Here is a 24,168-nt window from a genome sequence, read left to right on the forward strand (position 1 = left end):
CTAAAATATTTGCACATTATTATTTTTTAAATTCTTCCAGCTCTGTCAAGTTAGTTGTTGATCATTGCTAGAAAACCATTTTCAAGTCTTGCTATAGATGTTTGAAAGGCTGGTCATGGCTCACATCAACACCATCATGCCGGAAATCCTAGACCCACTCCAATTTGCATACCGCCCCAACAGATACACAGATAACGCAATCTCAATCGCACTCCACACTGCCCATTCCACATGGACAAAAGGATCACCAATGTGAGAATGCTGTTCATTGACTACAGCTCAGCATTCAACACCATAGTACCCACAAAGCTCAACACTAAGCTAAGGACCCTGGGACTAAACACCTCCCTCTGCAACTGGATCCTGGACATCCTGATGGGCCGCCCCCAGGTGGTAAGGGTAGGCAACAACACATCTGCCACACTGAACCCCAACACTGGGGCCTCTCAGGGGTGCATGGCCAAGCATGACTCCAAAACTATCATTAAGTTTGCTGACGACACAACAGTGATAGGCCTGATCACAGACAACGATGAGACAGCCTATAGAAAGGAGGTCAGAGACCTGGCAGTGTGGTGCCAGGACAACCTCTCCCTCAATGTGAGCAAGACAAAGGAGCTGATCGTGGACTACAGGAAAAGGAGGTCCGAACAGTCCCCCAATTAACAACGGGGCTGAAGTGGAGCGGGTCGAGAGTTTCAAGTTCCTTGGTGTCCACCAACGAACTATCATGGTCCAAACACACCAAGACAGTTGTGAAGAGGGCACGACAACACCTTTTCCCCCTCAGGAGACTGAAAAGATTTAGCATGGGTCTCCAGAACCTCAAAAGGTTCTACAGCTGCACCATCGAGAACATCCTGACCAGTTGCATCACCGCCTGGTATGGCAACTGCTCGGCATCTGACCATAAGGCTCTACAGAGGGTAGTGCGTACGGCCCAGTACATCAATGGGGCCAAGCTTCCTGCCATCCAGGACCATCCAGTACCTATATCCAGGACCCCCCTCTTCTTACACTGCTGGAATAATTGTATTCTGTACAGGCTTCCTTATTTTAACTTTGTCAATTAGGTTAGTATTGTGGAGTAACTACAATGTTGTTGATCCATCAGTTTTCTCCTGTCACAGTCTTTAAACTCTGTAACTGTTTTAAAGTCACCATTGGCCTCATGGTGAAATCCCTGAGCGGTTTCCTTCCTCTCTGGCAACTGAGTTAGGAAGGACGCCTGTATCTTTGTAGTGACTGGGTGTATTGATACATCATCCAAAGTGTAATTAATAACTTCACCATGGTCAAAAAAATATTCAATGTCTGCTTTTTTCATTTTTACCCATCTATCAATAGGTGCCCTTCTTTGCGAGGCATTGGAAAACCTCCCTGTTCTTTGTGGTTGAAATTCATTGCTCCACTGAGGGACCTTACAGATAATGAATTGTATGTGTGGGGTACAGAGATGAGGTAGTCATTAAAAAATTATGTTAAACACTATTATTGCACACAGAGTGAGTCCATGCAACTTATTATGTGACTTGTTAAGCACATTTTTACTCCTGAAATTATTTAGGTTTGCCATAACAAAGGGGTTGAATACCTATTGACTCAAGACATTTCAGCTTTTAATTTTGAATTCATTTATAAACATTTCTAAAGCAGAATGTTTTATAAGCCAATGACACAAGATCTCAATTTAATCCATTTTCAATTCAGGCGTTAACTCAACAAAATGTGGAAAAAGTCAAGGGGTGTGAATACTTTATGAAGGCACTGTACATGAGGTTAATACAAAAGGTGTGACAATTAGAGAGGAAGTAGCCTGAGGACCTGTGAGTCCCATTATAAATATAGGTTGTATAAATTACAGTTTGAACTAATCACATTCAGATGATATCCCTTCAAATAGTAACATTAGCACCAATGGCAGGATGTGTCCAAACAGAACACCAACAGATTATACTTCCATGTGTTAGATGCATAAGATACACCAGAACTAGCCTGTATGCTCATACTGTATATAACATCTAGAAAAGTAATGTCAGGTAATGTTGTGTCATTTAGAAATACCAAGCGTGTTACAGATACAGTAACAATCTCAAAACAGGTGAAATATAGCATAGCCTACAGAGTGTCATTTGTAAATGTATTGTACTGTACAGTGTTAGGACTGGGAGGCTCTAGAAGCCAATTTTATCCTCATATAGAGAGAGGAGCAGCAGGATGCCCCAGCCAGACAGCAGTCCTACGTTCTGCAGCAGGAACATGAGCCAGGGCCTACGGTTGTCCGCATGGACCATGGTGGGGAGCTGGGGGATGAGGATTAAGACAATAAAATGCATTTAAATCATTGTTCAAAATATATCATATTTATAGAAATGAGGCATTGCTGAAAGGAATAGGAGCAACTGTGGCATAACTAGGGGTCAGAGTTATTCCTGGTCAGGTCAGATGGCCAGGAGATGCTCAAGGCCCAAGTCAAAACAATTGAACTATTCGTGCGACAGATTCTCATTTGAAAAGAACCCCCAAGAAGCTATTCCTCCTATCCTGTTTGAGAATGTGGTAAAACTAGCATACTAACCATATCAGCCAGACCCACGTACAGGAAGAGACCAGAGGTGATGGCAGCGATCCACTGCTTGGTGGCCATGTCAGTAGAGATGGTGAGGGCGATGTAGAGTCCGATGAAGGATGTGAGGGCACTGGCCACGTTCAGCATCAAGGCCTTCTTCACTGACACCCCGCTGTGCAGCAGGATAGCGAAGTCACCTGGGAGATGGAGAGAAGGGAGAGAGGAGAGGTTTAAAGGGATGACACTGGTGATCAAATGTGGGTCTTAGGTTGATGTCATTGGAAGGATTGTGTGAATTAGAAATCTGGAAACAGAGCCAAATGGCTAAACTGTATATCTGCTAATCATCTACCTTTCATCTATTGCTATTAATCTATTCTAATACTTTATTGTTCAAAATGAAAGATATTCTTCTGAAATCAAACAAATCTAACTATATATATATATGGCTGGACCTTATTCTCAAGAGCCTTTTTCAACATGGCCAACTAGAGGAATCAGTCGGGTCTCCACTCACCCAGTTCATGAGGCAGCTCATGACAGAACACAGCCAGAGACGTGGCAAGGCCTGACTTCCAGGACACAGAAAAGGCCGCTCCGATAGCCAGGCCATCGGCAAAGTTATGTATGCCGTCCCCTATGGTAACCATGTAGGGTAGCAGACGCTGTTCTAGTGGAGGGGAGAGACAGAAGGGAAACTCAGAGAGAGGCTCAGTCATCTAAATAAGTCCATTCAAATGCAGCTATTGTTAATAATTGTATATATACTGCTTAAAAAAATAAAGGGAACACTTAAACAACACAATGTAACTCCAAGTAAATCACACTTCTGTGAAATCAAACTGTCCACTTAGGAAGCAACACTGATTGACAATACATTTCACATGCTGTTGTTCAAATGGAATAGACAACAGGTGGTAATTATCGGCAATTAGCAAGACACCCCCAATAAAGGAGTGGTTCTGCAGGTGGTAACCACAGACCACTTCTCAGTTCCTATGCTTCCTGGCTGATGTTTTGGTCACTTTTGAATGCTGGCGGTGCTTTCACTCTAGTGGTAGCATGAGACGGAGTCTACAACCCACACAAGTGGCTCAGGTAGTGCAGCTCATCCAGGATGGCACATCAATGTGAGCTGTGGCAAGAAGGTTTGCTGTGTCTGTCAGCGTAGTGTCCAGAGCATGGAGGCGCTACCAGGAGACAGGCCAGTACATCAGGAGACGTGGAGGAGGCCGTAGGAGGGCAACAACCCAGCAGCAGGACCGCTACCTCCGCCTTTGTGCAAGGAGGAGCAGGAGGAGCACTGCCAGAGCCATGCAAAATGACCTCCAGCAGGCCACAAATGTGCATGTGTCTGCTCAAACGGTCAGAAACAGACTCCATGAGGGTGGTATGAGGGCCCGACGTCCACAGGTGGGGGTTGTGCTTACAGCCCAACACCGTGCAGGACGTTTGGCATTTGCCAGAGAACACCAAGATTGGCAAATTCGCCACTGGTGCCCTGTGCTCTTCACAGATGAAAGCAGGTTCACACTGAGCACATGTGACAGACGTGACAGTCTGGAGACGCCGTGGAGAACGTTCTGCTGCCTGCAACATCCTCCAGCATGACCGGTTTGGCGGTGGGTCAGTCATGGTGTGGGGTGGCATTTCTTTGGGGGGCCGCACAGCCCTCCATGTGCTCGCCAGAGGTAGCATGACTGCAATTAGGTACCGAGATGAGATCCTCAGACCCCTTGTGAGACCATATGCTGGTGCGGTTGGCCCTGGGTTCCTCCTAATGCAAGACAATGCTAGACCTCATGTGGCTGGAGTGTGTCAGCACTTCCTGCAAGAGGAAGGCATTTATGCTATGGACTGGCCCGCCCGTTCCCCAGACCTGAATCCAATTGAGCACATCTGGGACATCATGTCTCGCTCCATCCACCAACGCCACATTGCACCACAGACTGTCCAGGAGTTGGCGGATGCTTTAGTCCAGGTCTGGGAGGAGATCCCTCAGGAGACCATCCGCTACCTCATCAGGAGCATGCCCAGGCGTTGTAGGGAGGTCATACAGGCACATGGAGGCCACACACACTACTGAGCCTCATTTTGACTTCTTTTAAGGACATTACATCAAAGTTGGATCAGCCTGTAGTGTGGTTTTCCACTTTAATTTTGAGTGTGACTCCAAATCCAGACCTCCATGGGTTGATAAATTGGATTTCCATTGATTATTTTTGTGTGATTTTGTTGTCAGCACATTCAACTATGTAAAGATAAAAGGATTTAATAAGATTATTTCATTCATTCAGATCTAGGATGTGTTATTTTAGTGTTCCCTTTATTTTTTTGAGCAGTATATATATATATATATATTTGTAAATACAGAATATACTGTATATATACACTACATGACCAAAAGTACTGTATGTGGATACCTGCTCGTCGAATATCTAATTTCAAAATCATGGGCATTAATATAGAGTTGGTCCCCCCTTTGCTGCTATAACAGCCTCCACTCTTCTGGGAAGGCTTTCCACTAGATATTAGAACATTGCTGTGGGGACTTGCTTCCATTCAGCAACAAGAGCATTAGTGAAGACGGGCACTGATGTTGGGCGATTAAGCCTGGCTCGCAATCAGTGTTCCAATTCTTCCCAAATGTGTTCGATGGGGTTGAGGTCAGGGCTCTGTGCAGGCCAGTAAAGTTCTTCCACGCAGATTTCCCTTCATTGGAATTAAGGGGCCTAGACCGAACCATGAAAAACAGCCCCAGACCATTATTCCTCCTCCACCAAACTTTACAGTTGGCATAATGTATTGGGGCAGGTAGCGTTCTCCTGGCATCCACCAAACCCTGATTCGTCCATCGGACTACCAGATATTGAAGCGTGATTCATCACTCCAGAGAATGCGTTCCACTGCTCAAGAGTTCAATGGCGGCGAGCTTTACACCACTCCAGCCGATACTTGGCATGATGATCTTAGGCTTGTATTGGGCTGCTCGGCCATTTCATGAAGCTCCCGACGAACAGTTCTTGTGCTGACGTTGCTTCCAAAGGCTGTTTGGAACTCGGTAGTGAGTGTTGGAACCGAGGACAGACGATTTTTACGTGCTACACGATTCAGCACACGGTGGTCCGTTCTGTGAGCTTGTGTGGCCTACCACTTTGCGGCTGAGCAAAGTTGCTCCTAGATGTTTTCACTTCACAATAACAGCACTTACAGTTGACAGTGGCAGCTCAAACCCTGACCTATATTTGTTTTATTATTATTATTATTATCATCTTCACTGCTCAGTCATGTCACTACTTACTTTAACACATTTCTTAGTCTATATTGTATATTCTTATTGTGTTTATATTTACAAACATTAATATAAAAAGAAAAAGGCTTTCCTGTGCAAGTGACCAATAAACTTTGATTAGATGTAATGTCTTATGAAAAGGTTGTATGTAGACCCAGAAGACTTTCTTACCCCTTGAGTGTTGGTTTTGTTCTGGAAAGGCTTTCTCTGTGTCATTGCTATCAACCTAGCAGGATCAGAACATTACAGAATAATAACATCTGAATTACAGCAGTGAAAGGGTTAGTGAGGGACAAGGTCTTCAGAAACACGGGTAGTAGAGACGTAAAACTACATGCTGTGCCAGGTAAAAATATAGGCTTACTATGAAACTGGCTTTTCAGTCATGGACCTATGTCTGACTCAGTTCCCCAAGAGAGAGGTTAGAGGGTTTACAACCTACCAAGTCTGTCTGTGAATAACTGTTACACAACCTACCTGGTCAGCCTGTGAATAACTGGTACAGAACCTACCAGGTCAGTCTGCGAAAACTGGTACAGAACCTACCAGGTCAGTCTGCAAATAACTGTTACACAACCTACCAGGTCAGTCTGCGAATAACTGGTACAGAACCTACCAGGTCAGTCTGCAAATAACTGTTACACAACCTACCAAGTCAGTCTGCGAATAACTGGTACAGAACCTACCAGGTCAGTCTGCGAATAACTGGTACAGAACCTACCAGGTCAGTCTGCAAATAACTGGTACAGAACCTACCAGGTCAGTCTGCGAAAACTGGTACAGAACCTACCAGGTCAGTCTGCAAATAACTGTTACACAACCTACCAAGTCAGTCTGCGAATAACTGGTACAGAACCTACCAGGTCAGTCTGCAAATAACTGGTACAGAACCTACCAGGTCAGTCTGCGAAAACTGGTACAGAACCTACCAGGTCAGTCTGCAAATAACTGGTACAGAACCTACCAGGTCAGTCTGCGAAAACTGGTACAGAACCTACCAGGTCAGTCTGCAAATAACTGGTACAGAACCTACCAGGTCAGTCTGTGAATAACTGGTACAGAACCTACCAGGTCAGTCTGCAAATAACTGTTACACAACCTACCAAGTCAGTCTGCGAATAACTGGTACAGAACCTACCAGGTCAGTCTGCAAATAACTGGTACAGAACCTACCAGGTCAGTCTGCAAAAACTGGTACAGAACCTACCAGGTCAGTCTGCAAATAACTGTTACACAACCTACCAGAGTCAGTCTGCGAATAACTGGTACAGAATCTACCAGGTCAGTCTGCAAATAACTGGTACAGAACCTACCAGGTATGTCTGTGCATAACTGGTACAGAACCTACCAGATCAGTCTGCAAATAACTGACACCGAACCTACCAGGTCTGTCTTTGAATAACTGGTACAGAACCTACCAGGTCTCTGTGAATAACTGGTACAGAACCTACCAGGTCTGTCTGTGAATAACTGGTACAGATCCTACCAGGTCTGTCTGTGAATAACTGGTACAGATCCTACCAGGTCTGTCTTTGAATAACTGGTACAGAACCTACCAGGTCTCTGTGAATAACTGGCACAGAACCTACCAGGTCTGTCTGTGAATAACTGGTACAGATCCTACCAGGTCTGTCAATGAATAACTGGTACAGATCCTACCGGGTCTGTCTGTGAATAACTGGTACAGATCCTACCAGGTCGGTCTGTGAATAACTGGCACAGAACCTACCAGGTCTGTCGGTGAATAACTGGTACAGAACCTACCAGGTCTGTCTGTGAATAACTAGTACAGAACCTACCAGGTCTGTCTGCGATACAGACTGCTTGTTCTTTTTGTCCTGCAGGTACATCTCCAGGACTTTACCATGGTCACAGTGATGGGGCTCAGACTCCGCCTGGAAACACAATGAGACAATGTGCTCATAATATCAATATCTTTTGATTGCAGACAACATAGAACATGTATCTACTGTTATTACCTAACAATTATCACATTTTGGAACCAGTAAGACCTGACGAATTTCTGTGACCGAAGTGTTGCACTTTATTAAAAGTTTATTGCAAATATACGTGTGGGAGTTTTTTTCACCGTGGATCCACCGAACCAGTAAGCGGACAGAACAGTGGGGTTCAGTAAGAAGATAATATTTCGAAACAGAGTGAAATTGGGAGGTACTACCTGAAATTGTCCAATAAGGTCACAGATTTTTGTTTCTTGATGCAAAACATTTTGCTACGTTGGGCCCTACTGAACACAGCCCAGGGGATAGACACTACTTACCCCATGGTGATGCGGGGCATGGTGCGTGGTGACGATGGAGAAGATAGTCTCCATGAGATAGAAGCAGTAGATGCCAGCCATCAGCACCAGTATCTTATAGATGTAGTCTGGAACCTCCTCTGAGTGGCTGTGGTCTGTTCCTTCACTGTGAACATGGAGGCCTAGGAACTGAATCAAAAGAGGAAACACGGTCACAATACGGCCAGACACAGTCAGCCCAAAGTCATTATAATGACAGTGTTATGACAGTGTTATGTAACCTTTATGACGGCAATACACAGGGAAGGATAAAACCAAATACTGGTGATGCAATCAACCTGTGGGTCCATTACTCTGAAATGGCCTCCTTCACATGCCACTGTTCTGACAGATGAATGTTTAGAGTGGAGACTGGTACCTATCCACCATATTGCTTTCACCAATCATGTCCTCTCAATAGGTAGTTGTTAAGGAGAGGAGAGGGGGAAACAATTTCGGCACCATTGGGACACAGTGTTATGTTGCTCTCATCATTGGCTTTGTAATGACCGAAGATTCCCTGAAGCAACATCGGCCCATTTCTCTGTTTGTCCAATGAGAGGGTGTCGTTTCAGTTCCTTAATCACATTATTTTACACTGTAGCTGAGGATAGGGTGTGACAGCCTGCTAATATGTCGTCCTGTGATGTTGGCATGGATCTAAAAGGATTGAGCTACAGGAACAGGAAGTTCTGTATCTCCTTTAGAAGAGTCTGTCTGCCCTGGGGGAAATTAGCCAACTAAACTCAACTCCACGATTTACGATGCAGTTCAGTGGCGACAATGTCAAGCTATTCTTTGGGTGCTGAAATCAGTATTTTTTGATAAAACCATTTTATGTGACGTCGTAGCTCCAGTCCGCCCACACAAGTTGCAGCTCAACTCCATCGTAAATTGTGGAGTTAAGTTTAATCAAAGGCTCTCAGACATCTAGATGATCATTGGGTCGCACAGACATTAAAGGCCCAGTGCAGTAAAAAAATGGATTTCCTGTGTTTTATATTTATTTCCCACAATATGTGGTTGGAATAATACTGTGAAATTGTGAAAATTATGACAACGGCCATTTGGTGTAAGATCTGTTTGAAAAGACCGCCTGAAATTTCAGCCTGTTTTGGTGGGATGGCGTTTTGGCCTTCCATGGTGACATCACCATGCAGTAAACTAGTTAACAGACCAATAAGAAAGAGCGTTTCAAACCTCTGGCAATAACAGCTAGTTTTCAGTTTTCACCCTCCAAACTCAGACCACTCGCAGACAGTCCTAGCAAAATTCTTGCTTGAGAAATTGCTCTGTTTAGAATCTATTTCTTTATATTTTTTGTACCATTTTAATTTAAAACAATCACAGTAAGGTACTTAATTGTTACCCAAAAATTATTTGATGTTGAGATAAAAATGGCTGCACTGGACCTTTAATCATAACACTTCAAGGAAGTGTTGAGGAGAAAGAGGCCTAGCTGGCTAGATTGTGATGTTGCGTGTGATGCGCTGCTGGTACAATCTAAAAGGTAATGCTGCTGAACAATAACCAGATGATACCTGACGATATACCTGTTATGCTATAAAGTGAGTATTAAGTCTAAATCAGTGGTTTTATTTTCACATTGTCCATTCCAGGCACAGTTCCAGCAACTATGATGGGTGTGTAACTAGGCTAGCACAGTACAGCTCAGCTTGAATCAGCTGGGCTCGGTAATGTGAATATGGTACTGTGGTGCTCACCATAGGCAGGAGGTGCAACAGGGCGTCCCCAGTGAGGGAGCCCACGGCCAGGCTGACACAGAACTGGATGATGAGCTGGAAGACACTACTACAGGAAGTACACAGCAGCACCACAACGCCAACCACAGCGGCCAGACAGATCAGAAGATTGGCGATGGTGGCATACACATACTCTGTGGAGAGAATTAATATTACCGGGTTCAATGTATACAGTAATAACAGGACTAAAGCAAATCAGTCAGTCAAGCCATGAAAGGTCAGTTAGACGATAATATATTTCACATACTGTGATCATGCTTGAAATAGGCCAATTACCTAATGATAACATCCATCTATACTGAACAAAAATATGAATGCAACATGCAACAATTTCAAAGATTTTACTGAGTTAAAGTTCATATAAGGAAATCAGTCCATTTAAATAAATTCATTAGGCACTAATCTATGGATGTCACATGACTGGGCAGTGTCGCATCCATCGGTAGGTCTGGGAAGGTATAGGCCCACCCACTAACCCAATGGGGAGCCAGGCCCAGCCAATCACCAATCAGAATGAGTTTTTCCCCACAAAAGGGCTTTATTACAGACAGAAATACTCTTCAGTTTCATCAGCTGTCTGGGTGGCTCAGACGATCCCACAGGTAAAGAACGCGGATGTGGTGATCCTGGGCTTGGCGTGGTTACACATGGTCTGCGGTTGTGAGGCCGGTTGGACGTACTGCCAAATTCTCTAAAACAACGTTGGAGGCGGCTTAAGGTAGAGAAATTAAAATTACATTTTCTGGCAACACCTCAGGTGGGCATTCCTGCAGTAATGCTGTTTAATCAGCTTCTTGATATGCCACACCTGTCAGGTGGGTGAATTATCTTGGCAAAGGAGAAATGCTCACTAACAGGGATGAAAACAAGTATGTGCACAAAATTGGAGAGAAATAAGCTTTTTGTGTTTATGGAACATTTCTGGGATCTTTTATTTCAGCTCATGGGACATTGGACCAACACTTTACATGTTGATTTTATATTTTTGTTCAGTATAGTTTACATTTTGGAGCGTTTATATTTATGAACATAGTAAATGTATTGGTGCAGAGTCTCACTATCATTCCCTTTTCATTAAAAAGTAAATAGTGATGAATGGGCCTCTCTGTATCAAAAGGAGAGGAGTGAGTGTTGAATAAAGTGTGTACTGTAGTAGTCAATCAATCACATATATTTTAGAAATCCCTTTTAACATCAGAAGTTTACATGTACCCATCCTAAAATCCCAAAGAGCAAGCAATGCAGAGGCAGAAGCACGGAGCTAGGACTGTAGCAGTCCACTCACTCTCTATGGTGCTGAGCTGGTCTGATGGTCCAGTAGGGGGAGAGGTGCTGTTGCAGGCCCCACTGAGGATCTGCTGGACCAGGGCTGGGCTAAGCCGGGCCACGTCATACCTGGACAGGCTAGATCCATTCAGCCCATGGATCTTTACCAGTTCCTCTGGGCTGAAACATGTCTACATGGAGAAAACAGGGCTGAAATACGTCTACTTAGGCAGGAAATGCCAACAACGAACAGTCTACCTCATATTTATGCATTAATAAACAAATAATAAAAGAAAGTAAAAATAATAAAAGAAAGCATTGTAAGTTTGAGTTTTTTCTAAAGTTGGTGCGGGAGAGGTTGATTTATTTTTGTTATCGATCAATAATGACACACCTTCTGGCATTGACAACTTAGATGGAAAGCTACTGAGGATGGTAGCTGACTCTATGGCCACTCCTATATGTCATATCTTTAATCTAAGCATACAGGAAAGTGTGTGCCCTCAGGCCTGGAGGGAAGCCAAAGTCATTCCGTTACCCAATCAGAACTATCAGCTTTTTGCCAGCTCTTAGCAAACTGTTGCAAACAAATGCAATGCTATTTCTCTGTAAATAAATTGACGTGCAGCATGCTTATAGAAAAGGGCATTCAACATGTACTGCACTGACACAAAATGACTGATGATTGGTTGAAATAAATTGATAATAAGAAGAATGTGGGAGCTGTACTGTTAGATTTCAGTGCAGCCTTTGATATTATTGCCAATAACCTGTTGTTGAGAAAACGTATGTTTTATGGCTTTTCAACCTCTGCCATATCGTGGACTCAGAGCTTTTCTTCTAATAGAACTCAGAGTTTTTTTTTACAGAAGCCTCTCTCTAATGTAAAACATGTATGGTATGGAATACGGCAGGCAGGTCTCTAGGCCTGCTATTCTTTTTCATTTGACCAATGACCTGCCACTTGCATTAAACCAAGCCTGTGTGTCCATGTATGCTGATTATTCAACCATATACGTGTCAGCAACCACCGCTAATGAAGTCACTGAAACCCTTAACAAGGAGTTACAGTCAGTTTTGGAATGGGTGGCCAGTAGTAAACTGGTCCTGAACATCTCTAAACTAAGAGCATTGTATTTGGTACAAATCAGTCCCTAAGCTCTCCCTAAACTAGACCTGTAGCTGAATCTGGTAATGAATGGTGTGGCTGTTGAACAGGTTGAGGAGACTAAATTACTTGGTGTTACCTTAGATTGTAAAGTGTCATGGTCAAAACATATAGATTCAATGGTTGTAAAGATGGGGAGGTCTGTCCATAATAAAGAGATGCTCTGCTATTTTGACACCACACTCCAAAAATCAAGTCCTGCAGGCTCTAGTTTTGTCTGATCTTGATTACTGTCCAGTCATGTGGCCCAGTGCCGCAAAGGAAGGTCTAGTTAAGCTGCAGCTGGCCCAGAACAGAGCGGCACATCTCGCTCTTCACTGTAATCAGAGGGCTGATATAAATACTATGCATGCCAGTCTCTCTTGGCTAAAAGTAGAGGTGAGACTGACTGCATCACTTCTTCTTATTATAAGAAACATTCACTTGTTGAAAATTCAAAATTGTTTGCATAGACAACTTACAGCTCTGACACACACACTTACATACAGGACATGCCACCAGGGGTCTTTTCACAGTCCCCAAATTCAGAACAAATTCAAGAAAGCTTACAGTATTATATAGAGACATTATTGCATGGAACTCCGTTCCATCTCTTTGCTCAAGTGATCAGCAAATCTGGTTTCAAAAAACAGATAAAGCAATACTTCACGGCACAACGCCGCTCCCTATTTAACCTAGATATTGTATGTGCATGTATTGATATGTAGGCTATGTATGCCATTTAAAAAGTATGTAGTTCTGTCCTTGAGCTGTTCTTGTCTATTATTGTTCTGTATTATGTCATGTTTCATATTTTGTGTGGAACCCCAGGAAGAGTAGCTGCTGCTTTCACAACAGCTAATGGGGATCCTAATAAAATACCAAATACATGGAGGAAACAGCGCTGAAACATGTCTACATGGAGGAAACAGCGCTGAAACATGTCTACATGGAGGAAACAAAGATGAAACAAGTATACATGGAGGAAACATGAATGAAACACATCTACATGGAGGAAACAGGGATGAAACACATATATATGGAGGAAACAGGGATGAAACAAGTATACATGGAGGAAACAGGGATGAAACACATCTACATGGAGGAAACAGGGATGAAACAAGTATACATGGAGGAAACAGGGATGAAACACATCTACATGGAGGAAACAGGGATGAAACAAGTATACATGGAGGAAACAGGGATGAAACACATCTACATGGAGGAAACAGGGATGAAACAAGTATACATGGAGGAAACAGGGATGAAACACATCTATATGGAGGATACAGGGATGAAACACATCTATATGGAGGAAACAGGGATGAAAGACATCTAGCGTGGCTTGCGAAAGTATTCACCCCATTGGCATTTTTCCTATTTTGTTGCCTTACAACCTGGAATTAAAATTTAAATTTTTTGGGGGGGGGTTTGCATCATTTGATTTACACAACATGCCTACCACTTTGAAGATGCAAAATATGTTTTATTGTGAAACAAACAAGAAATAAGACAAAAAACAGAAAACTTGAGTGTGCAAAACTATTCACCCCCTCAAAGTCAATACTTTGTAGATCCACCTTTTGCAGTAATTACAGCTGCAAGTCTTTTGGGGTATGTCTATATAAGCTTGGCACATCTAGCCAGTGGGATTTCTGCCCATTCTTCAAGGAAAAACTGCTCCAGCTCCTTCAAGTTGGATGGGTTCCTCTGGTGTACAGCAATCTTTAAGTCATACCACAGATTCTCAATTGGACTGAGGTCTGGGCTTTGACTAGGCAATTCCAAGACATTTAAATGTTTCCCCTTAAACCACTCGAGTGTTGCTTTATCAGTATGCTTAGGGTCATTGTCCTGCTGGAAGGTGAACCTCCATCCCAGTCTCAAATCTCTGGAATACTGAAACAAGTCTCCCTCAAGAATTTCCCAGTATTTAGCACCATCCATCGTTCCTTCAATTCTGACCAGTTTCTCAGTCCCTGCCGATGAAAAACATCCCCACAAAATGATGCTGCCACCACCATGCTTCACTGTGGGGATGGTGTTCTCGGGGTGATGAGAGGTGTTGGGTTTGCGCCAGACATAGCGTTTTCCTTGATGGCCAAAAAGCAGAATTTTTGTCTCATCTGACCAGAGTACCTTCTTCCATATTTTTGGGGAGTCTCCCACATGCCTTTGGCAAACACCAAACGTGTTTGCTTATTTTTTTCTTTAAGCAATGTCTTTTTTCTGGCCACACTTCCGTAAAGCCCAGCTCTGTTGAGTGTATGGCTTAAAGTGGTCCTATGCAGCTTTGCATCTTTGGTATCTTTGTTGCCTCTCTGATTAATTCCCTCCTTGCCTGGTCTGTGAGTTTAGGTGGGGGAGCCCTCTCTTGACAGGTTTGTTGTGGTGCCATATTCTTTCAATTTTTTAATAATGGATTTAATGGTGCTCCATGGGATGTTCAACGTTTCAGATATTTTTTTATAACCCAACCCTGATCTGTACTTCTCCACATCTTTGTCCCTGACCTGTTTGGAGAGCTGCTTGGTTTTCATGGCTCACCTTGCTTAGTGGTGCTGCAGACTCTGGGGCCTTTCAGAACAGCTGTTATATACACTGAGATCATGTGACACTTAGATTGCACAAAGGTGGACTTTATTTAACTAATTATGTGACTTCTGAAGGTAATTGGTTGCACCAGATCTTATTTAGGGGCTTCATAGCAAAGGGGGTGAATACATACGCACTCACCACTTTTCATTTTTTTTTCTTTTTTCACTTCTTTTAAACAATTGATTTTTTTCATTTCACTTCACCAATGTGGACTATTTTGTGTATTTGTCCATTACGTGAAATCCAAATAAAAAGACATTTTAATTACAGGTTGTAATGCAACAGAATAGGAAAAACATCAAGGGGGATGAATACTTTTGCAAGGCACTGTATATGGAGGAAACAGGGATGAAACACATCTATATGGAGGAAACAGGGCTGTAACACCCTATAGTGCACTGCTTTGGGCACTATAAAGGGAATAGTGTGCCATTTGTGACACAGTCAGATACAGTATTTGGATGAGTAGACAAGTATATTCATTGAATAATTAATTTGCATTTACATTTTACATTGATGCACTGCACAGCATTTTCAGCTATTCTTGGGGTAGGCCGATACTTTTTTTATTTTTTATTTCACTTGTATTTAACCAGGTAGGCCAGTTGAGAACAAGTTCTCATTTATAACTGCGACCTGGCCAAGATAACAACAAAAACAACAACACAGAGTTACACATAAACAAACGTACGGTCAATAACACAATAGGAACATCTATGTACAGTGTGTGCAAATGTAGAAGAGTGGGGAGGTAGGTAATAAATGGGCCACAGAGGCGAAATAATTACAATTTAGCATTAACACTGGAGTGATAGATGTGCAGAAGATGATGTACAAGTAGAGATACTGGGGTGCAAAAGAGCAAGAGGGAAAGTAATAATATGGGGATGAGATAGTTGGGTGTGCCATTTACAGATTGGCTGTGTACAGGTACAGTGATCGGTAAGCTGCTCTGACAGCTGATGCTTAAAGTTAGAGAGGGAGATATAAGTTCCCAGCTTAAGTGATTTTTGCAATTCGTTCCAGTCAATACCTTAAAAGAACACTCCTTGATGACTAAAGGAAAGATGTCATTGGGCATTCATTCATCTCTTGTGGAAAGACTATGTAAACATAAATGGTAGATCTGACCAACTTACACAAGATTTTAGTTCTGGGTTTAGTTCGAGATTAGGCATTTATAAAGTGGGGACCAATATTACAAGTGACATGTCATTATGCCTCAGCTGTGCTCCTTTTCATTCAGATTTCTCCAATAGAGATGTTACCATGGAGGGAATCCTATAGCTCCCAATAGCGCAGGCAATCTAAAGCACATCTAAGGCTCATTACAACACACTGGAAGAGCAGCAGACACCAGGGGTTTAGCAGTTTGATAATGAATCAGAGTGAAGGAGTGTGGGTGGGTGGGTGTGTGTGTGTGTGTGTGTGTGTGTGTGTGTGTGTGTGTGTGTGTGTGTGTGTGTGTGTGTGTGTGTGTGTGTGTGTGTGTGTGTGTGTCTGTGTGTGTGTGTGTTGTGCCTTTAAGCCCCTGAAGCTAAGGCCTTAACCTAATTACCCACCAAGCACTGAGGTGGTTCAGTATAATAATGACCCACCAAGCACTGGGGTGGTTCAGTATAATAATTACCCACCAAGTGCTGAGGTGGTTCAGTATAATAATTACCCACCAAGCACTGAGGTGGTTCAGTATAATAATTACCCACCAACCACTGAGGTGGTTCAGTATAATAATTACCCACCAAGCACTGAGGTGGTTCAGTATAATAATGACCCACCAAGCACTGGGGTGGTTCAGTATAATAATTACCCACCAAGCACTGAGGTGGTTCAGTCAGGGGCGGAAATCCCGGGGGGGACGGGGGGGACACGACCCCCCCATCCTGGGAAAAATATGATTTGTCCCCCCCAATATATCACTGAAACATAACTATGTAATTTAAATAATATTAATAATACGCAATGAAAGCAATTGTGCTGATTATAGACACTTAATAGCGCGTTTTTAAGTTTCAAAAGATTGCAACCCCCCCACCCTTTGCCTCACAATGGTTTGATCCACTGCCAGTTCCTTAGCTTGCTAGGTAACGTAGAGGTCGTATCTACTGTCTGAAAGGCACTCAATGCACGTAACTGACGTGAGGTTAATCCAGTCAATCGCGCACACACACTAGCTGAATATGCAGAGCTAGCGCGCAAATATTAACTATTAAGCTAGCTAGTACCTATTCCATTTATGTGGCGTCGTCAAAGATGGAATCTTTGCTATCGTCAATTTATTCCAAGATCAGCATGCATGTAAGTTAGTGCTTCAAAGTCCCTGTGATAAGGTTAGCGATAAACTGAACAGAACTACACTCTCTTCTACCATTGTTTTAAATATATTTAATGGTCTCGTTGCAAAAGCTAAATTGTCGCAAGGGAACTTTTATTTATATATTTTATTTCACCTTTATTTAACCCGGGTAGAAAGGATTATAGCAAACACTACTGAATTGGTGCTCGCTAGCTTTGCAAATTCAGCTATTGTTAGAAGCCAGCCAATATGAAACAAACAATTAAAATTACAAAAGGTTGCAGCATATGTTGTGTAAATGGTGAACTCATACAGCTGTCAACTCTTGTCACCGCAATCCGTTTCACATTTGCTAGCTACCTTTTAGATCGAAGCCCATATAGAATGATAGAAGATAAGATGATAGAAGCCCATCTCCTACTGTAAATAACCTACATACTGTGTGTATGTAGCCAGCCAGGTAGAAAAATGGCAGAAAAAAGACGGACATCAGAGTATTTTTCAGTACATCAAAACGCAAAGTAAGAACCCTAGTAGCCTAATATCTCAAAGACTAGTTGATAAAATGTTCATAAGAAAGAAATTAAATTCTAATGGAAATGTTTCACAATGATGTCATTAGGCAGAGCAGGCAACAGATGGCACACAGACAGCAGAGTTGGGGACAGACTGGCAGAGACAGGGAGTCTCAGGTAAGTTTGTTGAGTCTTTGTTTGGCAACATTATGAAAGGTTCTCAATTTTTTTGACTTGTAAAATAGGAACATAATTGGAAAATGCCATGGATACCCCCACTCTCAACTTAAACTGGTGACTGAACTAAGATTTGTTAAAGGCAATGGTATTGCTGTTGTGATTAGTTGTGTAGTTTTGGGTACCGGTAGTTAGGAGTACGGCAAACACCTTATTTCTTTGGTTCCTCAATATACATTTACCATATTACAACGTAGGCTATGTGTTACAGCACTACTTTTGGTGTCCCCCTAAAGAATTGCTCTTGAGAAAATTTTATGTAATTGTCCCCTCCAAAGTTGATATCAGATTTTCGCCCCTGGGTTCAGTATAATAATGACCCACCAAGCACTGAGGTGGTTCAGTATAATAATGACCCACCAAGCGCTGGGGTGGTTCAGTATAATAATTACCCACCAAGCACTGAGGTGGTTCAGTATAATAATGACCCACCAAGCACTGAGGTGGTTCAGTATAATAATTACCCACCAAGTGCTGAGGTGGTTCAGTATAATAATTACCCACCAAGTGTTGAGGTGGTTCAGGATAATAATTACCCACCAAGCACTGAGGTGGTTCAGGATAATAATTACCCACCAAGCACTGAGGTGGTTCAGGATAATAATTACCCACCAAGCACTGAGGTGGTTCAGTATAATAATTACCCACCAAGTGTTGAGGTGGTTCAGTATAATAATTACCCACCAAGCACTGAGGTGGTTCAGTATAATAATGACCCACCAAGCACTGGGGTGGTTCAGTATAATAATTACCCACCAAGTGCTGAGGTGGTTCAGTATAATAATGACCTACCAAGCACTGAGGTGGTTCAGTATAATAATTACCCACCAAGCACTGGGGTGGTTCAGTATAATAATTACCCACCAAGCACTGAGGTGGTTCAGTATAATAATTACCAGGTCCCAGCTGCTGATGTTCCTCTGGTAGTACCCCTCCTCGTGACTCTGCCTGAAGGCTTCACTTCCACCTCGACCCCCCCAACCACTCTGAGCACCTCGACCCCCGCTAGTGGTACTGTGGTCACTATGGTCATGGTCAACGTGGTCATCGTGACCATGGTCATCGTCGTGTCCATCTTGATCTCCATGTTCATGATCGTGGTCCTCTTCGTGGATTCCACCCAGTTGCAGGCTCTTCATAATACCTTCCAGCTCTACAGAGATGAATCAGAATGATATGATTGGTGGTAATGTATATAGCAGGCCATTGGGGAACAGCAGGGGCGAAACTTTGGCTTTAGAAGTGGGGGGGGGGGGGGGGGGGGGTTATAACTTTTTTTTCTCCAGTCAGATAAACACTCCAAAGAGCCTACCCGGCCCCTCGGAGGCATCCGCATGGTCCTAAAGCACACCGTTGTCTCCTTTTGTATCACATTCCAATGATCAAACTGGGGGGAATATGTCCCCCCCGTCCCCAGTGAAAGTTGCACCCCTGGGGAAAAGTAATATACACTCTCATTACCAGTGGTTTTCATGGGGTAATGTTAATAGCATAGCCCCTCAAGGGCAACATGCTAAATAAAAGATGAACTATGTTTGACACAACATGGATGAATGAGTAGGTTGAAGTACAGGCAGGAGGATGACATTACATGGCAGTGTAATAAAACTAAAACTAAAGAATAAGATCAAAATGATTCATACTAATAGGAATAGTCACTTGTTATGAGGTAATATGACAGTAATAACATTAAAGGGTTATCTTATGGTACCGTGAATAGTGATGTTGTCGGAGCCGAAGCGGTTGAATATGAAATCCAGAAAATAGTCTTCTTCAGGTAATGCTCTGGCCATCATGCAGTCACCTCGTAAAGCATGGTAAACTATGTATCCAAACACCACATCCGTGTTGTGAGGGTCACCGTAACTAGTTGACGCGCTGCTCTCCTCTAAGATGTCTTGACCAGTGAGACAGTGCTAAATGACCATGATAACAAGACAGGACAGACTTACACTGTTGAATAGAATAGAAATACTTTGTTGAGACAAATTAAATATTTAGAAAACAGGTCAGTATATACAGTATTTTGCTATTCTTCATTATAAACCGGGTAGTTTGAGCCCTGGATTCCGATTGGCTAAAATGCATGGCATATGAGACAATATACCACAGGTATGACGCAATCTCCTGGTTTACTGTTCTAATTACGTTGGTAACCTGTTTATAACAGCAATAAAGCACCTCTGGGGTTTGCAGTATATGGCCAATATAACACGGCTAAGGGCTGTAGCCAGGCACTCTGCATTGTTTTAACAGCCCTTAGCCGTGGTATATTGGCAATATACCACACCCCCTCGGGCCTTATTGCTTAATTATTACACATCAGCTCCAACCTGGTCGTACTGCTGATCAGGCCGGTAGTGCTTCTCCATGTTTCGGAGCAGAGTCTCTATGTCACTGCTCTCCATGTCTCCGTGTCCATGCCCATCCCTGTGTCCGTGGTGGTCATGGCCTGTGATTTCCTGGATGAGGTGGTCCGTCTCATCCCCCCACCTCCCTGCCCTCACGGCAGAGCAGGCCTCGGTGGGAGAGATGAGGTAGAGGTGGCATCCTGCCGCTACTCTGAAGAAGCCCTCGTTGTGAAGGAGACCACCAGTGCTGGTGAAGTTACCCACCAGCTGGTCTACTGACTGCACAGAAAGGCACTAGAAACAAGAAGGCTTGCTTCAGTGTTACATGTAGATTATTTATGTACTAAGGACAAATATAGGTCTAATTTATAAGAGAAAACAAACGTACGGTCTTACTGTTTTGTCATTATGACCACAAGCTAAAGGAAAGGAGTTTGGGTTGGTTTGACTTGGGTGACATTTTCTGATCTTTAAGAGCAGACTATACTCTGGGTTTTTGAGTCAGGACATACAGTGACTTTGTACAGTATCATAATGTAGATAACAGTCCGAATCTACTTCACATCCAAAACCGACTAGTGAATGTGCTGGAGGCAAAATGCAAAAGTGGAGGAACAGGAAAACGTCTCCACACATTTCCAGCCAGATGTAAACGTATTTTAGAAGAGGCGGAGCTTGATGCAGGTCGGACTGACTGAAAGTTCAGGCTCTGTTAAAAATCCATTTGCATCTGACTGGACGTGTGCCGAGACTTTTTTCTGTTTCAACAGTATCATCTTACACACATATATTTTAATTAAGATCTCAAGCCATTGTTGCATTAGCAGCACACACTGTCTAAATACTGATAATTAGTGTAAGTCTCGAACATGTCTGGCCAATCTATAACATTTCTCACATAACATGGAACGGAAAACTGCCTCTAGATGGTCATAGGTACAGATTACACCTGCCAAGGTAAAGTCCAAGGCCTTCCATATCTTTACAACGGGACATGGATTCAAAATGGAGAATAGAGCAATGCATACATTTTCTCTACAGTAAATCAAAGGAAACCAAAATGAACATGTATTGGTGCCTTGGCATGATGGACAGAATGAAAGAAATATGAAATAGAATTTGAGAAATGGAAGGAAAACAGAATGCCTGATCATTAAGATGCGATTTAAACAACCTGCACTGTGAAGTGTGAAACAACCAAGACATTCAAATGAAAAGCATTCATATCAAATTTTATATTGGGGTTATGATCATTGTAATAGTCATACAGAAGGCTATGCTAATACCTGTAACCCAGCCATAGCCATTTAAGCCTAAGACATTGCTCTGTAATATCTACTACCCTGTTTTAATGTTGATCAGTTGCTTTTATGTCATTGTTATAGTTAGAACATAAAGGTCGGAATAAATGTAGTTACAAAACTCTGGTACAAAACAATCTGCAATGCTGATGTGTAATATCTCTCTGTGTAATAATAACACGAATCATTATTGTTTTTAGTCTATAATACAGTAATAATAACAATATAGATTTTAAAAAATATTACGGAGCAAGCTTTAACTTTAAAATTGCTCAGTGCTCAAGATATATGTATCAATAAAAATTAAAATAGACTCGGTCAGAGACTGATAAATAAAAAAAATACGGATATATTTTAGCTATTGGTCTAACAAAGAACTGTGACATACTGTACTGCACGTACAGCGTAGTCTCCAGTAGTGTAGCGCACGGCACGGCACAGTAACAGGTGCAGAATGGACCTCGACCTTTCCTAAAGCGCAAGCTGTAGCGAGTGTAAGAAAAAAGTTACCTTTTCACACGACACACCAGGGCACTGCACACGCTTCTCTAACAGTTTGAAAAAGGAGCGAACTGACATTTCATCCAGGTATTCCTCTCCTGGCGACACTAGCTCGACCACTTTGTCATATACATCCACAGGTGAATACCACGCATAGGTGAACAGGTTAAAACTCAGACATAGGAGAATAACGGGGAAATACTTATATGTAGTTTCCATTGTTCTATCTATAAAGATAAAATCCTCTATAAAAAATAATACAAAATAAAGTGCAAAAACAGTGAGTTTAGTCGATGAGTTGATTCCCGAGTGGCGCAGATCATTCCACACGCGGTTTTAAGTTCATCATACAGGTCTCTATAATTACTAAGTTAGAGATTTCGACCTGTAAGCTTGCCTTTGATTGGTCCAGAGGCGAGGTGTGCTTCCCTACCAGTCCATAAATAAGTGACCATAGCAGTTCACCTGAATGAGGGGTACATGTCCAAATCACCTGTCTTCATTGTAGACTCGGCATAAACTGACCTAAACTGAAATAATGGCAAGTTCGTTTTTTTTGTCAGTACAATATGTTGCTTGAATACAGGCAAAATATGTGTGCCAAGTGACACACTTACACCCTCAATGGCCACAACTGTCTTGATGAAGACCATCACTAGCTGTTTTTATCTAAATATCAAATCATTGTACAATGACATACCTTACTGTGATTGTTTTAATTTAAAATGGTCAAAAATAAACCAAAATAGCTTCTTAGCAAAGGGCAATTTCTCAAGCAAGAATTGTGCTAGGACTGTGTGAATGGTCTGAGGAAAACATTGCTGTTATTTGCAGAGAGGTTACCGCCTGGTGATGTCTCCATGGAAGGCCAAAACTCCATCCCACCAAAACAGGCTGAAATTACAGGCAGTCTTTTCAAACAGCTCTTACACTGAAAGGGCATAATCATAATTTTCACAATTTCACAGTATTATTCCAACCCCATAGTGTGGAAATATATATAAAACACAGGAACATCTCATGTTTTACTGCCCTGGGCCTTTAACACTTCCCTTTACTGAGAATAGATTGTGTATGAGGAAAATTGACAACATGATGTAACGAGACAATGTATTACTGACAGCGTGGAAGGTGGCAGGTGGAACTTTTGTCAAAACAAATAATACACATACTGTCAATTCTACAGTTCTTTTTCTGTTCAAAAAATAAACAGCCAACACATAGTTGAGGAAAAGTATTGATGAGTAAATTCAGAGGCCCCATTCTTCACGTTCACCCATTTTGTGGAGTAAAAGTACTTTCCATGGACAACATTCAAAATGTTGCATTGACCGTGTGACTGGATGATTGAGTCCCATATTGAGTCCCATAGTTTTTCCTGGCAATGACTAAGAGAAACTTTCTCACGGCGAACGAAGAAGATAAGATGTACCAATGCATACACAACCTTCAGTATAATCTAGAAGCCATATGATGCCATGTTAACTAATTCACAAAGTGTTCATGTGAATTACCAATGAGGACATATAGGTGTTCATCTACTTAACCAATGAGGACATATAGGTGTTCATCTACTTAACCAATGAGGACATCTAGGTGTTCATCTACTTGACCAATGAGAATGAGACCAATGTTGTGTTACATGTTGTGTAAGGTGACAGTACATGAGCAGGAGTATAACGTATGTTTGGCAAGGTGTTGTCTGAGCACGATCCTTCCATCGCGATGTAAATTAAAGACTTGAATTCGATTCAAGCTTTTGTCATTTGTTCTCAATATATTCATCACCATTCACAACTCAAAACCCTGGACCAATTTTTTGGAGTAAAATACTATCCATGGACATCCATCATTTGCATTGACCGTGTGGCTGGATGATTGGGTCCCGTATTTAGGGACAATAGTTTTTCCTTACCATGACTAAGATAAACTCCTGGCCCCCACAATGGTTAGTGGACTGCCATTACTGTAACACCTGCTACACACCTGTTGTCACAAGTGCATCTCAAGCCATGGGGGGAAGTTTCCCCTAG

General features: G+C 42.4%; 1 protein-coding gene across 2 annotated transcripts; it reads right to left on the reverse strand.

Moving 5' to 3' along the window:
• Positions 1 to 1,738: 1,738 nt before the first annotated feature.
• Positions 1,739 to 22,494, reverse strand: slc39a4 (solute carrier family 39 member 4). 2 transcript variants are annotated; one of them, XM_014142753.3, is made up of 12 exons: positions 22,145 to 22,494; positions 20,316 to 20,627; positions 19,694 to 19,898; positions 18,879 to 19,135; positions 11,209 to 11,380; positions 9,885 to 10,057; positions 8,143 to 8,310; positions 7,661 to 7,756; positions 6,033 to 6,087; positions 3,087 to 3,239; positions 2,579 to 2,766; positions 1,739 to 2,303 (listed from the first exon to the last, which is right to left on the reverse strand). In XM_014142753.3, exons 1-12 carry the CDS (start codon positions 22,352 to 22,354, stop codon positions 2,175 to 2,177), a joined length of 2,118 nt encoding a protein of 705 aa, XP_013998228.1. In that variant the 5' UTR covers positions 22,355 to 22,494; the 3' UTR covers positions 1,739 to 2,174. The 2 variants fall into 2 exon arrangements, with proteins under 2 accessions (XP_013998228.1, XP_045550828.1); XM_045694872.2 differs by lacking the exons at positions 19,694 to 19,898; positions 20,316 to 20,627; positions 22,145 to 22,494 and adding an exon at positions 19,295 to 19,678.
• Between the last annotated feature and the right edge of the window lie 1,674 nt (positions 22,495 to 24,168).

This window comes from Salmo salar, chromosome 14 (genome assembly GCF_965601325.2).
Source record: "Salmo salar chromosome 14, fSalSal1, whole genome shotgun sequence".
In the NCBI taxonomy this organism is placed as follows: domain Eukaryota; kingdom Metazoa; phylum Chordata; class Actinopteri; order Salmoniformes; family Salmonidae; genus Salmo; species Salmo salar.

Excerpts from the sequence above, each read along its gene's own strand:
- slc39a4 (XM_014142753.3), bottom strand. The coding sequence starts at position 22,354 with ATGGAAACTACATATAAGTATTTCCCCGTTATTCTCCTATGTCTGAGT. Across the intron at positions 11,381-18,878 it reads ACATCAGCAGCTGGGACCTG|ACATGTTTCAGCCCAGAGGA; the intron begins GTAATTATTATA and ends TTCTCCATGTAG. Across the intron at positions 8,311-9,884 it reads TGTTGCACCTCCTGCCTATG|TTCCTAGGCCTCCATGTTCA; the intron begins GTGAGCACCACA and ends CTTTTGATTCAG.